Here is a 15,328-nt window from a genome sequence, read left to right on the forward strand (position 1 = left end):
GGCATAAACTAATAGGAGATTCTTGAAGAAAAAAAGAAAATATTTGAATATGTGATTTCTGTATGGAGAATATATTTTAGAATATGCCAAGCCTGGTGATTTTAAAAATGAAAGAATAGCTGAGTATTTTCTTAAGAATTTTAGTTGTTTTAAAAGAATTGATCTTTATGGAAACACTATCAGGGCACTTGTCGAGCACTTGCAATTCCCAGTAAAACCATAGCCTTCTGAAGTGAAGGATTCTTCAGTACTTCTGTTATGATATAGCTACTATCTGTATTTAATTTATATATGTGTGTTGTTAAAGCAGTCAGTCCAGCATACTAATACTATGCACTATCTTGAACTCCTGTCAGTGTCATTAAGCTTTAAGATATGGTGGAATCAGTGTAAAATCTCTTTAATAAAGAGAAAAAAGTGTAAATGATCCAGTCAGGTAAAAAAGCAGTCATGTTGCTAATGCTTAAATTTTCCATTTCAATTTCATTTTTTGTTCTTGAAAACGATAGTATAAGCCCAGTAAATTAGTAATACTTTTATAATTGTGATCTGGTGTAAATTAGAAGCACTTCTGTAAGTTTAATCCAGTATTATATAGAATGTATACAGCAAGTCTATTTTACAATTTATTATTGCATAAGTAAGTTGTTAAGGTATCATATTCATTAAAGATGTGTTCTATTTGGTAAAAAGTCTAGGTGAATGGGAAACCAATTTTCCTCCCATGTAAAATATTAATTCTGAGCTTTTTACGTTACTATTTTTCAGGATTTTTTGGGACAGATGTTTTGTACTTTGGGAGAGATAGTTGGATCACAGGGAAGCAGACTGGAAAAATCAATTACGTAAGTATATCCTTGAATTTTGCATGAGTACAGACTCCTTAAGGAGATGAGGTTTTTCATTCACTGTAGAACACTGGCAGATGCCCATTCATTTACACTGGCATCATTCAACATGTACAGAATGTTTTGGTACTTAATGCATCTTATAAAAATCCTTAAGATCACATGGGTTGCTGTTGCAGATGCTGTTATGGAATGGCATATCATAGTGGAAAGCAAACTAAGCACTAAAACACATTTGGTCCTACCCATTAACACATTGTAAAGCTTTATTGTGTTTTATTCAAACATCAGAAAATAAAATTCTTACTATATATTCAAAGTTGAACATTTCTGCATTTATTTCTATTATTCGTGATGATACTGTTCCCAACCAATAAGGTAATCCAGAGTATCAGGTATTTTCTATCTGTCCTGCTAATTTTAACAAACTCCTGCATATGGTCAACAGATTTCTCTCCTGCTGAGATGATTTTGATCTTTGCAAAGTGTAACTCATAAAGAAATATAAATATTTAAGATGTTTGTATTAACAATACATGATACTGTATTCTAAAGTATGTTTCCAGTAATTAAAAATAATTTGTAAATTAAATGTGTGCTATAAGTTTGGATATGACATATTAAAACCAGTCATTTAAAGATATAGTTGGACATGTCTTTTGATGCTAATACCTGTTTTTTTTGTTTGTTTGTTTGGTTTGGTTTTTTTTGTTCATGTTTGTTTTTTTTAACAATCATTGCACTACAGTGCAATGAATGCACTGTCTGAGTTGGGCGGAGAGGAACCTCATGAAGTTCAATAAGGACAAGTGCAGGGTCCCGCACCTGGGAAGGAATAACCTGAGACACCGGTACAGATTAGGGGTTGACCTGCTGGAAAGCAGCTCCATGGCGAGGGATTTGGGAGTCCTGGCTGACAGCAGGTTAAGCATAAGGTAGCAATGTGCCCTCATGGCCAAAAAGGCCAATGGGGTCCTGGCTGCATCAGGAGGAGCGTTGCCAGCAGGTCAAGGGAGGGGATCCTGCCCCTCTGCTCAGCTCTGGTGAGGCCGCACCTGCAGTATTGGGTGCAGTTCTGGGCTCCCCAGGACAAGAGGGATGTGGAGCTTCCTGAAAGGGTCCAGCGTAGAGCCACAAAGATGATTAAGGGCCTGGAGCATCTATCGTATGACGAAGGACTAGGCGAGCTGGGCCTGTTTAGCCTGGAGAAGAGAAGATAGAGAGGAGATCTGATCAATATGTACAAGTATCTGAGGGGAGAATGTAGCGAGGATGGGGCCAAACTCTTCTCGGTGGTGGCCAGTGACAGGACAAAGGGTAACGGATACAAGTTGAAACACAGGCAGTTCCATCTCCATGTGAGGAAGAACTTCTTTCCTGTGAGGGTGACAGAGCCCTGGAACAGGCTGCCCAGAGAGGTTGTGGAGTCTCCTTCTCTGGAGATCTTCCAAACCCGCCTGGATGCCACCTTGTGCCACGTGCTCCGGGTGTCCCTGCTAGAGCAGGGGCGTAAAACTGGATGATCTCTGGAGGTCCCTTCCAACCTCAACCATTCGAGGATTCTGTGATAGTGGCTGTTCCTAAATTTGATTATTCTGTCTACTGAGTGTTCTTGTCCAGTTTTACTGAGTGTGTCATGAATGATATATCAGGGTTATTTTGTTTGTTTTTCCTCATCACTGACTTCCTTGTAAGTGCAGATGAAGTTTTAAAAGTTAGTAAGCCTTACATGGAACACAAGTGAAGTATCTGTATCTGTGTGACTCTTCAGAGAAGAAATATCATTTGTGCTTATTTCTTGAATATACTGTCTTCCAAGTTACAACTAAGTAGACATTTGTCAGTTATTTGAAAATATTTTTCATCACCAAACTTTGTTAAAAACACCAAAGATGGTGCATGTTGGAACTTTGTATTCAGATAACAAAATCCAGGATCAGTCTACAAAATCCAGGTTGTCCTTAGATATTCTTTTAGCATAAATATAAATGCAAGAAAACTCCCTAATCAAAATATATTAATAGTGGTTTATCAGTTTGATGTATAATTATTTTAAAATCTCTTGTCATATTTTGTTTTTCTTCTATTTAACCTAATTAGCCTTTTTTGCTATTTAGGTGATTTTTTAAATCTTTTCATCAGCATATTTTGTATCCTAACAAATTAAAAGCAGCAATTTAAATAGTAGTTTTGTAGTCCTTTGAGAAATTTCAGGATGTTTTGTTATCAGAGTCCAGAACATGCCAGCAATAGCCTTTTCTTAGGGATTTTTCTTGTTTATATAAATAATGTCATTGATTTAAAAAATAAAAATTCTTTAGACTGCATCTAAGAACTTCATATTTTCCATGGAAATGGCCCTAAACTTTTCAGCTTGATATTAGCAACAATCATCAGAGAGAACCCTCTATGTTAACTGTCACTTTTTTTTTTTTCAGTAACTTGAAAACTCTTAACTGTCATCCGAGGAACTCTTCTCAATACTCAAATAAAATTTAAAAAGCTTTGAGCTTTTTCAAACTTTAAAAATTTCAACACAAGTGTAAGCTGCAAAAGCATTTTAAACTTCATGAGTCTCTAATTTATAACTACTCTAAATCTCAAGAGAGTTGTTTCTAAAAGTCTTTTTCTGCATTGAATAACCATTCAGAACAGCCAATTCAAACTGATAAACTGAAAGCAGATTTACATTATTTGGTCTAAAAATAGTCTGGTCTTTCCATCTAAATGACAGTATTCAATCTAAATATTATTATAAAAACTTTAGAAGTCTTTTAAATAAACTAAAATATTTTTCTTACAAAAATATAGTAAGTATTGTAAAAATATATTTTAACTTTAAAAAATAATTTAAAGGGATTTAAATTAATGCAATTTCAGAGACTAATGCATAGCTGAAACAAATTCTTTCGAGTCATTAATACTAGGGACTGGTCAGCACTGCTTTGTGGAAAGGCATTCCTGTAATTAGCGTGAACCAAATTTTGTCTGTGAATATCTTTTTTTCCAATTTTTTGCCCTTTGTACAATGAAAATTTCAACCGTTCAGCAGGACTTATTCAGAATAGAGTTTATACTTATTTTATCAAAATAAGCCTTTGATTTGCCTTCCCTATAACTGCAGATGATTCAAATGCCATTTGTAACAATGTTATCTATTAGTTCTCAATATGATTCATGTGCTCTTTAATATTTAGAATTAAAATTGGGAATGAATGTGTTTTTGCTGAATTCCTTGAAGTTCAGACATAGTCTAGATATGTGACTGCTGTCTTTGCAGAATGAGTCTTTATGACAAGTCCCTGGAAGCCCCCACTGAAACCTCTGCTGCCTCTCCTCTTCCCCAGAGTATGCCAGTACTTTGCAGTTGTAATACGATTCTTTTTAAGTAGAGGACTTAATAGAGACATAAACAGTTATATTATTATCTTTACACATCCCTTTTTTGCTTTCTCTGTAGTAGTGGGACTGTACATGCAGGGAACTACTTCATTTTCAAGGTAAATAAAAGCTTCAGCTCTGGCTATGACAAAGAGCTACAGTATCTGCAGCTGACTGAGGAAAACTCGCTTGAAAAATAAAGCTACTCAGACAAGACAAGTGAAATGGGGAAGCTGTCATTTTAACCGTAATGTTTAATCCTTAACCTGTTGGGTTACTGGATTCATCAACCGCCTTCTCCAGACAAGTGACAAGCGTGTAGAAGATCGACCCAGACTGGCTTTACTCGCCTCTAGTTGTATGTAGTTCAACCTGAACTACAGGTGCAAATATAAGAAGTGCAAATATATTTACTTTTCAGAAGTGGTACAGCTTTATTCTTCCTTCAAGAGACTCATCTTCCTGAAATTGGTATTTGCATGTTTTGCATTCCTTGATAGCAGATACTAGTCACATTTACCAGTCTGAGCAATACCTTTTTAGAAGCTGCTGAATGCACTCTCAGGATTCCCTCTAATGAGAAGACAGAAGCATTGAGCATTCTGCTCATGCTGAATGACTGTTCTGCAGCAGCTATTCACGTGTGATTGCCATTTCCTGTTACTGAAGACCTATTGGAGCCAGCTAGCCTATTTTGGATAGTTCTTTGTCCTGCCATCTTGTTACCAACATAGCAGGTAGAAAACTCTCTGATCTCTTGAACAAGGACTTCCTATTGGTTTATCCTATCCTTTAATCTGTGGCATGGTTACCAGAAGGCTAGTTCTGTAAATTCAGTGTTAAGACTGTAAATATTGAAATTGTCTGAAATCAAGTTAGTTTCTCTGCCTCACCTCAGTTTCAGTTGCAAAATTACAGATTCCATTGACACTCCCAAGTTCAAATTCCTGAAAAAAATGTTTTTGCTTTATGACCTTTTCACTGACTCTAGAAAGATCCTCCTGTCAGCCTTTGTTAAGGCCCAAGTTGTCTTCAGAGTGTCCTTTTAAAGTTTTTTTTTAGCACTGAAGGTGTCATGTCTCAGTCTTGTGGAATCCCTCTTCTAGGGATAGGACAGTCACTCCTCAGGAATGTAGTCTTATCTAGATACATGTAGATTTTTATTTGATAATGCCTTTGTGTTATAATCCATAATGGTTCTGCTTTCCTCAAAGACAGTGCAGTTACTCTGCCATCTTTGGCATCTTCCCATATGCTATAAAGGCAAAATCTCTCATTCTACAGCTTATAGTATCAAAGGACTCAGTTGAACCCTGTGCTATAACAACTTCTGCCAGCAAAGCATTTTAAGTTGCCTAAAAAGAACTAATTACTGTAGAACACAGACAGGCCCACAAAACAGTAAGACCCGCTGATGCTTAGGACTTCCTCACATTTTGCTTTCCTTTACTCAGTTTCACCCATGCTGTTCACATCCAGACTGGTGTATGTTCTGTATATGAGTATCAGATAACTAGCACATGAGTGTTGCACAGAATTGACAGCGGATATAGGTGGCCTTGTTGCAAACTCTAACCCATAACCTTTTCCAGAGAATCTTACCCTGAGATTTTGGGTTGCCTGAAGATAAACAATGTATCATAGAATCATCATAAAATGCTTAAGGTCAGAAGGGACCTCTAGTAGTCCAACCCCGCTGCACATGCAGGGTCACCTAGAGCACATGGCACAGGAATGCATCCAGGTGGGTTTTGAAGATCTCCAGAGAAGGAGACTCCACAACCTCTCTTGGCAACCTGTCCCAGTGCTCTGTCACCCTCACTGTTAAGAATTTTTTCCTTAAGTTCCTGTGGAACTTTTGATGCTTCAGTTTCTGGCTGTTTCCTCTAGTTCTGTCCGTTACCACCAGTGAAAAGAGGCCAGCACCATCCTCCTCACTGCCTCCCTTGAGGTACTTATAGACACTGATCAGATCCCCTCTCAGCCTTCTCTTCTCCAGGCTGAACAGGCCCAACTCTCAGCCTCTCCTCATAGGGCAGATGTTCCAGGCCCCTGATCATCCTTGTGGCCCTGCACTGGACTCTCTCCAGCAGCTCCACATCCCTCTTGTACTGTGGAGCCCAGAACTGGACACAATACTCCAGAGGTGGCCTCACCAGGGCAGGATCACCTCCCTTGACCTGCTGGAGACTCTCTTCTTAATTCACCCCAGGATCCCATTGGCCTTCTTGGTCACAAGGGCACACTACTGCCTCATGGTCAACCTGTTGTCCACCATGATGCCCAGGTCTTTCTCTGCAGAGCTGCTCATCAGTAGGTCGTTTCCCAGCCTGTACTGGTGTCTGGGGTTATTCCTTCCCAGGTGCAGGACCTTGCACTTGGTCTTGTTGAATTTCATGAGGTTTTTCACTGCCGAGTTATCCAGTCTGTCCAGGTCCCTCTGGATGGCAGCGCAGCCCTCTGGGGTATCAGCTACTCCTTCCAGTTTGGTATCATGAGCAAACTTGCTGAGGGAGCACCCTGTGCCTTTGTCCAGGTCATTGATGAATAAATTGAACAGGACTGGACCAAGGACTGATCACTGGGGGACACCGCTAGCTACAGGCCTCCAACTAGACTCTGCACCACTGATCACCACCCTCTGAGCTTTGCCATCCAGACAGTTCCTAATTCACCTCACTGTGCACTCATCTATCCCACACTTCCAGAGCTTGTCCAGGAGGATATTGTGAGGGACGGTGTCAAAAGCCTTGGTGAAGTCAAGATAGTTGACATCCACCACTCTCCCCTCATCTATCCAGCTGGTCATTCCATCATAGAAGGCTATCAGATTAGTCAAGCATGATTTCCCCTTGGAGAATCCATGCTTACTACTCTTGTGCACCTTCTTGTCCTCCATGTGCCTGGAGACAACGCCCAGTATGAGCCGTTCCATCACTTTTCCGGGGACGGAGGTGAGGCTCACTGGCCTGTAGTTGCCTGGGTCCTCCTTCTTGCCTTTTTTGAAGACTGGCGTGACATTGGCTTTCTTCCTGTCCTCCGGCACCTCCCCCGTTGTCCAGAATGTTCAAAGATGATGGAGAGCGGCTTAGCTGTGACATCCACCAGCTCACACAGAACTCTGGGGTGCATCCCATCAGGGCCCATGTACTGTCACTTCAGTGCTACAGAATTAATTCCACTGGATCTCAGCACCAGAGATTCCCTAAATTTAAAGATTAGTAGTGTGCTCCATTTTGGGTTTAATCAGATAGAACTCCTACATCCTCATGTTCAAGATAATATTAGTCAATATTTGCCTGTCACTTGGAAGGATTGGCTCTGTAATGATTAATCTGAAAGCGACGTATTTTCATACAGTGACAAGAACAACTTGACTTTTTTTGTATTTTCTCACATGACATCTTTGCTAGTAAAAGGTCTTTCTATTTGGCAGAACTCTTGACGCTGAAGTCTTTGTCAGGGTTATTACATCATTATTATGTAATTATTATTACTATTATTACATTTAAGGATGTTAATATGGCTTGATATATTACATGGAGGAGACTCACAATTTTTGTGTGTATATATATATTAAATCCTCACTTAAATTTGATCTCCAGATCTTGTTAGCACTAGATACCAGCTATGTTACTAGAAAAAAAAATTACTATTTCATAAAGAGAAAAAATTAACAGCTATTAAATGTTACTACTATCTTGCTGAACTTACTGAAGTGCAGGACTGTAAGCAATTTCAAAAGTAGGCTATAGAGGATTCAAGAGAATTCTAAGTGAATATAAGAGCAACAATAAATTCTTACATTGATGTTTTGTCATAACAGAAGTTATATGCCCTCTAAGTCTCTTAGAATAACCTAAAAAGTATAATCAAGTTGAAAATGCAATATCTTAATGCCTTTTTGGAAAGTAATTTTATTCAGATAATTATTTTCAAGAAAGAGTCAAAAGTAAGTAACTTATTTAAAATATTAAGTAAGTTCATAAGCATTTCAGAATAAATGGCATTACAGAATAATCCTGGCTTATAATTTAAAATTTATTTTTGGCATTTTGTTCAATGAAAATTTGAAATAGAAAGGTTTTCACAAAGCTAAGTTGTAGAATTGCCTCTAAATATCATTGGGAGGGTTGTAAGTAGTTACCTCATTTCAATTTTTTTGTGCTATTTCCTTTGAAATTACATAGGTTTAAACTATTTTTTTTTCAATAACTAAAAGCAATATATAACTCATTTACAAGACAAATGAAAGAAAAGTGTATTGCATGCTATCACTTTTGTATTGTTACTTGAGAACTTTGTGTTAGTCTTTCTAAGCTGTAACTTTCATAAGTTTCAGTTAAGTTTCATAAGGTATTGAGGTGATATACTAGCATTTTTTTTTTCTTGTAGAGGAATTCCTGGAAAGAAATGTGGAATAGTTATAGTAACAGCAGAGGAGCTGAGCTGTTGCCGCGTAAGTATGTGTTCACTCCCTTTGGAAAAATAAAATTATTCTGACCACCTTGCTAGCAGTACAGTGTATAAATTGCCATTTTATGATATCTGTAACGGTTTACATTTACCCCATGGTAAATGGTACCATAGTACTGATGTTGGATAAACATCAAAGTAAAATTTCATCTTTTTAGCCTTATTAAGGGTTATGCTTGCTATGAATCATATTTCTTAGATATAGGAAATTATAGTTTATTGGAAAATGGTGTTAAGATATTGAAATAAAATAAAAGTTTCTTTAAATGAAATGATGATTACCTCAGCCTATTAATGGCTATTAGTGGCAGGTGCCTACAAATTTAATAGCGAACAAATGGGAGAAACCAGAGAATTTGACTGGTTAAGGGAAGAAGCAAGGTGTGGTAATGACCTTCCCCAGGTGAGTCAGCAATTTTCCACCTCCCAGGCCTCCTAGAGGACTGGGTTGGATAAAGAAGAAGAGGGAGAGTTTACTGCTTAAGAAAGCATGTGTGAGAGTGCTAGGCTACCTCTGTTGTTTACCAGCATCAAAGGAGCTAGCAGAAAGCCATAAATTATAGGGAAATAGAGCATGGAAATGAAAAGGAGGAAGGATCATAGATATGGTTGATAAATAATGGTTGACTGTGAAGGGCAGTTTTGAGGGTCAGAGTGTAATATATATTGGATGAAGCTGTAAGATGCATCTTAGAAGAATTTGCAGTAACAAGATAGAAAATTTTAAATTAATGAAGAATATTAGACATTTGGTGTGAATATACAGATGAATTGGAGAATTTAAGATCAACTGCATAAACTTGCAAAAATATCTTCAGGCTTGGAGGGATTTGTCTGTGGGACTTAATTTATGAAATGTTGTGAAAGTACACAGGTAATGCCTTACATCTTATAGAACTTCTGACATTTTTATAGACTGTTATTTCTTTTCTCTTTATGTAATAGATTTTTTTTTAACTAACATAGTTGTTATTTAGTCATTCCCAAAGAGATATCAGCAAATACAAAGTTACCAAATCGGATCATACAAAAGCTGGCACTGAGCTTTATTATACAGACATATTAATAGCAGGAGTTTTCCTCTGTTATTACTACAAATGATAAGTATGATCATGATGAATGTCAGTCTTTCTCCTTTGTTTTATATGGACTCAGTGTTTTGGAAGCAGGAACTGACCCAACTGTTCCTGCTTTGTCAGAAGACAAAGTGGAGTCCTACTTAATCATGCTTAAGGCAAGTTTGCCATCACTCTGAGCATTTATTGACTCTATTGGAGTTTCTCTGTCAAGGCTGTCATTGCTATTTCAGCTGTAACACACTACTTAAAAGTGACAAAGGGATTTAATGTTCTTCCAGACACACCCCAGTCAAAATTCACTTATATGATCCCTTTGATTCAAAATCAATGATGGTAGCTTATGAAATATTTGGCATTCAATCTCTGTCTCTTGCGTTCTCTCTTCTCCTCTCTTGCAGTCTCTGTCATGTTCCTCTGCAGGTAGTCTTGGCATTGTCTTGCACTCTATCACCTGCTATAGCTTTTTTTTTTTTTTGTTATTATCTTACCTAAAGATGCTGAGTCCATCACATTGACAACTTAATCTACTTTGTATATTGTCATCTTGTTTATGAGGATGTTATGTGTGACAGTGTGAAAAGCCTGGCTGAAGGAAGGATAAACAAAATCCAACTGTTCTCACCTCATCTGCCAAGTCAGTCATCTCATCATTGAAGGCTATCAGGTTGTTCAGGCATGATTTCCCCTTCATAAATCCATGCTGATAACTCTCACTTTTATTTAATCCTAGAAACTATTTCCAAACATCTTATTTGTAACAGCTTTCATGGGATTGAAGAGAGGCTGACATTTCTCCTCCTCCTTACTCTTTTTCAGAGATAGGAGTGACATTTTCTTTCTTGTAGGCCTCAGGAACCTTTCCCTGAATGCCACGATAATTGAGGGAGGCCTTGCAGTGACATCATCCAGCTCCCTCAGCACATGTGGGTGCCTCCCATCAGATTCCACAGATTTGTTGAATGGCCAATCTGTTTAAATGTTTCCTTACTCAAATCTCATCTGTCAAGATGAGTCCTCCTTGCTCTGGACTTTCCCAGTCAGGTGTTCAAGATCCCTAGAGGCAGATCTTACCTATAAAGACCAAGCAGAAGACAACTTAGTACCTCAACCTTTTCTATATCCTTTGTCACCATGTCCAGCAGGTACATTCAGCAGCCAGCCATATTTTCATTTGACCTCTTGTTGCTGCTGATGCACCTATAGACTTGTTTATGGAACATAGTCTTTCCAGTAGGTTTTGCCTCAGTCAGCTAGTGAGGCTCCAGGTTTATCTTTAGGTCTTGCATTTACAGCTTCCCAGGCATTCTTATCTTGTAATTGGCACTGCCCTAAATGATAACCATGTATGTCCAGCCTGTTTTGTTTATCATCAGAATTGGTGTAATTGACATCTCCCATGTTTTTGTGGAAGCTTCTGCGCACTTAATAGCATGCCATTAAGCCATTTGCTTTACAAGGGAAGAGAGATAGACACATTTAAGTCAACAAAGTAATGAGACTTAGTCCTGATTCACTGGAGGAGTTCTTGAAATTCATTCTAGAACATGTTCCTTTCCAATATGTTTACTTCCTTTAGCATGCAAATTTAGATGTGAGTAAGTATTAGAAAAATCCTGGGGCATTTTGTGCCAAGAAGCTACTGCTTCTTTGTTGTATCTTACAATGTGCATATTACATTTGTATTGCATGAAGGTGACTAGGTAGGGATCAGCTTGAAGGCTAATATCTCTTTGTTGTTATTGTCTGCTTGGTTTCTATTAGAATGATTAGTAGTCAGTTATTTTTGGTTTTATTCCTTTTATAATGTTGGCAAATTGCATTCTATATCTATTTTTTCTATGCTGTCCATTTCAGGATTCAGTTCTAATGCAATTTTGTGCGAACAAACTAGACAAGAAGGACTTCTTTGGGAAATCTGATCCTTTCCTTGTATTTCATCGGAGCAATGAAGATGGCAGGTAGATAAATGTTAAGTATTTCTGCTGCTTAATAGAAGGGAACTCATTTATTACTGGTTATATAGTTTTCATTTTTTATATTTGTCTGATTAAACTGTTTTTCTTTTGTAATTTTTTTGAATTTAAATTTATTATGTTATGTAATATTGAAATGTTTTATTTCAATATTGGTTTTTATTTCAATATTGTTGTAGCAAACAGATCAAATGCTGCAGTTAAGGACATTCAGATTTGAACATATGGTGGATGGAGCACTATGAAAATAAAAATAATGTATGACTTTTGCTAATATGTAGCATGCCTTAAAGTGAAACAGAATTCTCAAGAAAAAGTAGAATACGCTAATGCTCAAAAATTGTATTACATAAAAGTTCTTTATACTGAAAATTTGGAACTATCTGTTACCTTTTTGACAGAATTCTAGGAAATAGAAGAATTTGAAACGCCTTCACAACACATAATGTTTTTTAGAGGTAGATATTGGCTACATCCATACTTTAGTTTATTAAAGTCTCATCAGTTCTGCTGTTAAAATCTGACAGACTAACTTCTGGTCGACCTACTGCTTATGTGGGAGTCTGTTGGGGTATTAAGTTTTGTTGGAATCTGATCATCGTCACATACAGTGTTGTCTCAAACCAAAGGCCAGTCATGTACTATTTCACTTATTTCAACAGTTGCACTGGAAAAGTTCTATGTATGAGTATATACATGTCTGTCTGTTCCCTGTGTTTTTTCTCTCTGTGGCAAACTACAGGACCAGCTTTCTGAAAAAGTGCTGAATATCTTAAATCTTTGAGGAGATCTGGCCCCCTTGTGATATTAAGTTGAATTTCTCTGGGTGATGTTGGGAATGCTGGTGGGTCTCTTGGCCTCAAATACCCCTAGGAAGGACATGGGCTGCTTTCTCTGTTATTCTCTTGAGTCTGTCAGGAGGTTAGGGACAGCACTGCTTCTCCTGGAGCTGGTGTTCCCCTCTGTCCCATAGCTTCAGACAGGCCTGCATAGTTAATAGCTATGATAATAAACAGGCCTTTGGAGCTTAAGGAAGGTATTCTTTTTAAGAGAAACTTTAATTACATGTCTGTACTTTCAGTAATGATTTTGATGGTCCTTTTGCCTCGTATTTCCTTTTGAACACTTCCCTGGGTAAGGATTTAAAAGATTTATTTCTGCATCATTTAGACGATCATTTAGAGAAAGCAGAATACATAAAACAATTTGTTATATTTTATCTGAGAGAGGGTGAACATGGGATCTCATGGAGGCTTATAGGTTTTACTTGAGACACCCCTGGTTAAAATCATATAATCAGTCCTGGGTACAAGTTTCTTAATCATGAAGCAATCGTCACATCTTCACTTGACTGATTTCTTTCTAGATCAGTCAGTGATTACTGCTGTACAATGACAATGGCCTGTTGAAACAAGTGGGATGGAGCCTCTTGCCTGAAATACTACTCACTGAATGGTCGTATTCTTGTGGAAGTTATTGTTTTTTTCTTTTTTTTTTTTTTTTTTTTTTTTTAAGGGGTCTTAGAGTTGCTTAGCACCCTACTCTGTAAGTGATAAATTACTCTCAGATAGGTCTGTCCTCCTCAGTATTTATTGTCCCCCTTCTCCCCTGATTGCTTTTTGTGTCTTTTTTCTTAGATTTTATTTGTATGTTGTGACAGTGAATACAGATTTCAGCACTTTTTATTCCCTCTTTTGATTACAAAAAAAAGCAGTGAATAAATACAAAATATACCTTTTCTATTACAGTTTTACGATCTGCCACAAAACAGAAGTTGTAAAAAATACATTAAATCCAGTGTGGCAGGCATTCAAGATCTCTGTCAGAGCCCTGTGTAATGGAGACTATGACCGGTAAGCTATAGACAAAGCTTTCTTAACATAGTAACATTTTTTTTCCCTAATTTACCTCTTCTTTTGTGTGAAACATTTTCTAACAAATTCAGTTATTAATGTAATTTAGGTTATTTAATCAGCATTTTGAAAGGAACAGAGAATTAAAGTTTCCTTTCTTAGATGATTTGGATATTTGAACACAAATTTGCAAGACAATTTGAAATTTAAATCTTATTGAGTTTTATGTAAGTCAGCTCACTAATATGTCTTGTCTGTCTTAATAGCAACAGTCTCTGAAATCTGTAAGTAAAATGATGGATGTCCAGTCAAAATACTTTTTGTAATATTGCCTTTCTAAGTAAATTAAAGTTTCCTTTCAAGTGTCAAATATTTGTTTGGATAAATAAGTTTTGTAGCTATTTTTCATTTCCTTCCACAGCAGAGTAGCTTTTGCTTTATTCTGCGGAAATTCTAATATAACTCCACTCTAGACTATATTAAGAAGGATAAACTGTAATAAATGGTATTTTCAGCATCCTTAAATTTTAATTGAAGAAGAACAAATTCTTTCTCTGCCTATTTGTAACTATTGAGGAAAGGAGAGAGAAGAGAGAAAAAAAAAAAGAAAAGGGGGGAGGGAAAAATTGAAACATATCTAGGCTTGAATATTTTGGTGATTTTGATTTCAGATGTTGATGAACCTTATCCCCAGAGAGTGCCTTTCTAATAAATAAAGTTGAACCTTGGATTCCTGTCACTTCCCAAAATACCATAGGACTTCATGTGGGACAATGTCCTGAAGGATAGGAATAAGCAAGTCTGTTTAAAAGACAGGAATCTTAGAGGCATTACTTTTCCTTCACAAATGCCTCACTGCATTTGATGCTGCTTAGTTTCATTATTATTGATGAATTTAAAGATTTAAACAGGTTTTTGTTTTAAAACCTGTGCATTTGCTTATCATCCTGAAAACAAGAATAATTATACCTGTCCTCAGAGGTTCATTTAACTCATAAGTAAACATCATTTTCCATTTGCAGCTTTTACATGTGTGTAATCTTACACCTGTTCAATAAGTGCATAAATGATGTAATGCAGAGGATATGAACTTGCGTATTGGGTTATACTTTCAGCTAAACTGTTTCCGTATCCTAATTCACACAGTCACTATTGCAGACAGCACAGGGGTGCTCAGGAAACTGTGTGGAATCCTTATATACTTATCCATTTTCCTTAAAGAGAGGTTTCTCAGAAAACATGTCAATTAGTAATTATTTTATGCCATGAAAAAAGGGAGGGGGGTTGTATTTTGTTTGTTTATATTTGTAACCTTTGGAAATATCTTTTGTTGTATAAATGTCAAATTCTGTTTTGCACTACTCGGGACTTTTAGCCTTATCGTCTACTGAAAATGAGCCCAAAGTTTAATTATATGCTCTGTAATGAAGTTATTCATTTTAACAATTTCAATTCACCAGTTTTATTAACATTGAATAACTTTGTCTTCTAAGAAGTGTTAAACAGGAGCACTCAAAATTTTTCTTTGTCAAGTTCGAATATATTATTCCCTTCTCTTTTGCAAACTGCCATATAAAATAAGTCAGTTATAGTGGCTTCCACTTCTTTCCAAATGAAAATGCGTCTTTCTTTTTATTCTGACTTACTTGTTAACACTTTCATGAGGCTTTCATGACTTCTTAATATCATAATCATTATGGGAGTCCTTTTCCTTAGTA

The 15,328-nt window shown here is 36.9% G+C and overlaps 1 protein-coding gene across 1 annotated transcript in view; it reads left to right on the plus strand.

Moving 5' to 3' along the window:
- Positions 1 to 15,328, plus strand: part of CPNE8 (copine 8) — a 76,624-nt gene that overhangs the window by 23,732 nt on the left and 37,564 nt on the right. The window contains exons 6-9 of the mRNA XM_088533241.1: positions 769 to 845; positions 8,625 to 8,688; positions 11,639 to 11,742; positions 13,506 to 13,610. Of these exons, the coding sequence (XP_088389367.1) occupies positions 769 to 845; positions 8,625 to 8,688; positions 11,639 to 11,742; positions 13,506 to 13,610 (350 nt within the window). The remainder of the gene's footprint in view (positions 1 to 768; positions 846 to 8,624; positions 8,689 to 11,638; positions 11,743 to 13,505; positions 13,611 to 15,328) is intronic.

This window comes from Tinamus guttatus, unplaced genomic scaffold, assembly GCF_059628265.1.
Source record: "Tinamus guttatus ecotype Peru unplaced genomic scaffold, ASM5962826v1 Tinamus_guttatus_pri_ptg000489l, whole genome shotgun sequence".
Classification (NCBI taxonomy): domain Eukaryota; kingdom Metazoa; phylum Chordata; class Aves; order Tinamiformes; family Tinamidae; genus Tinamus; species Tinamus guttatus.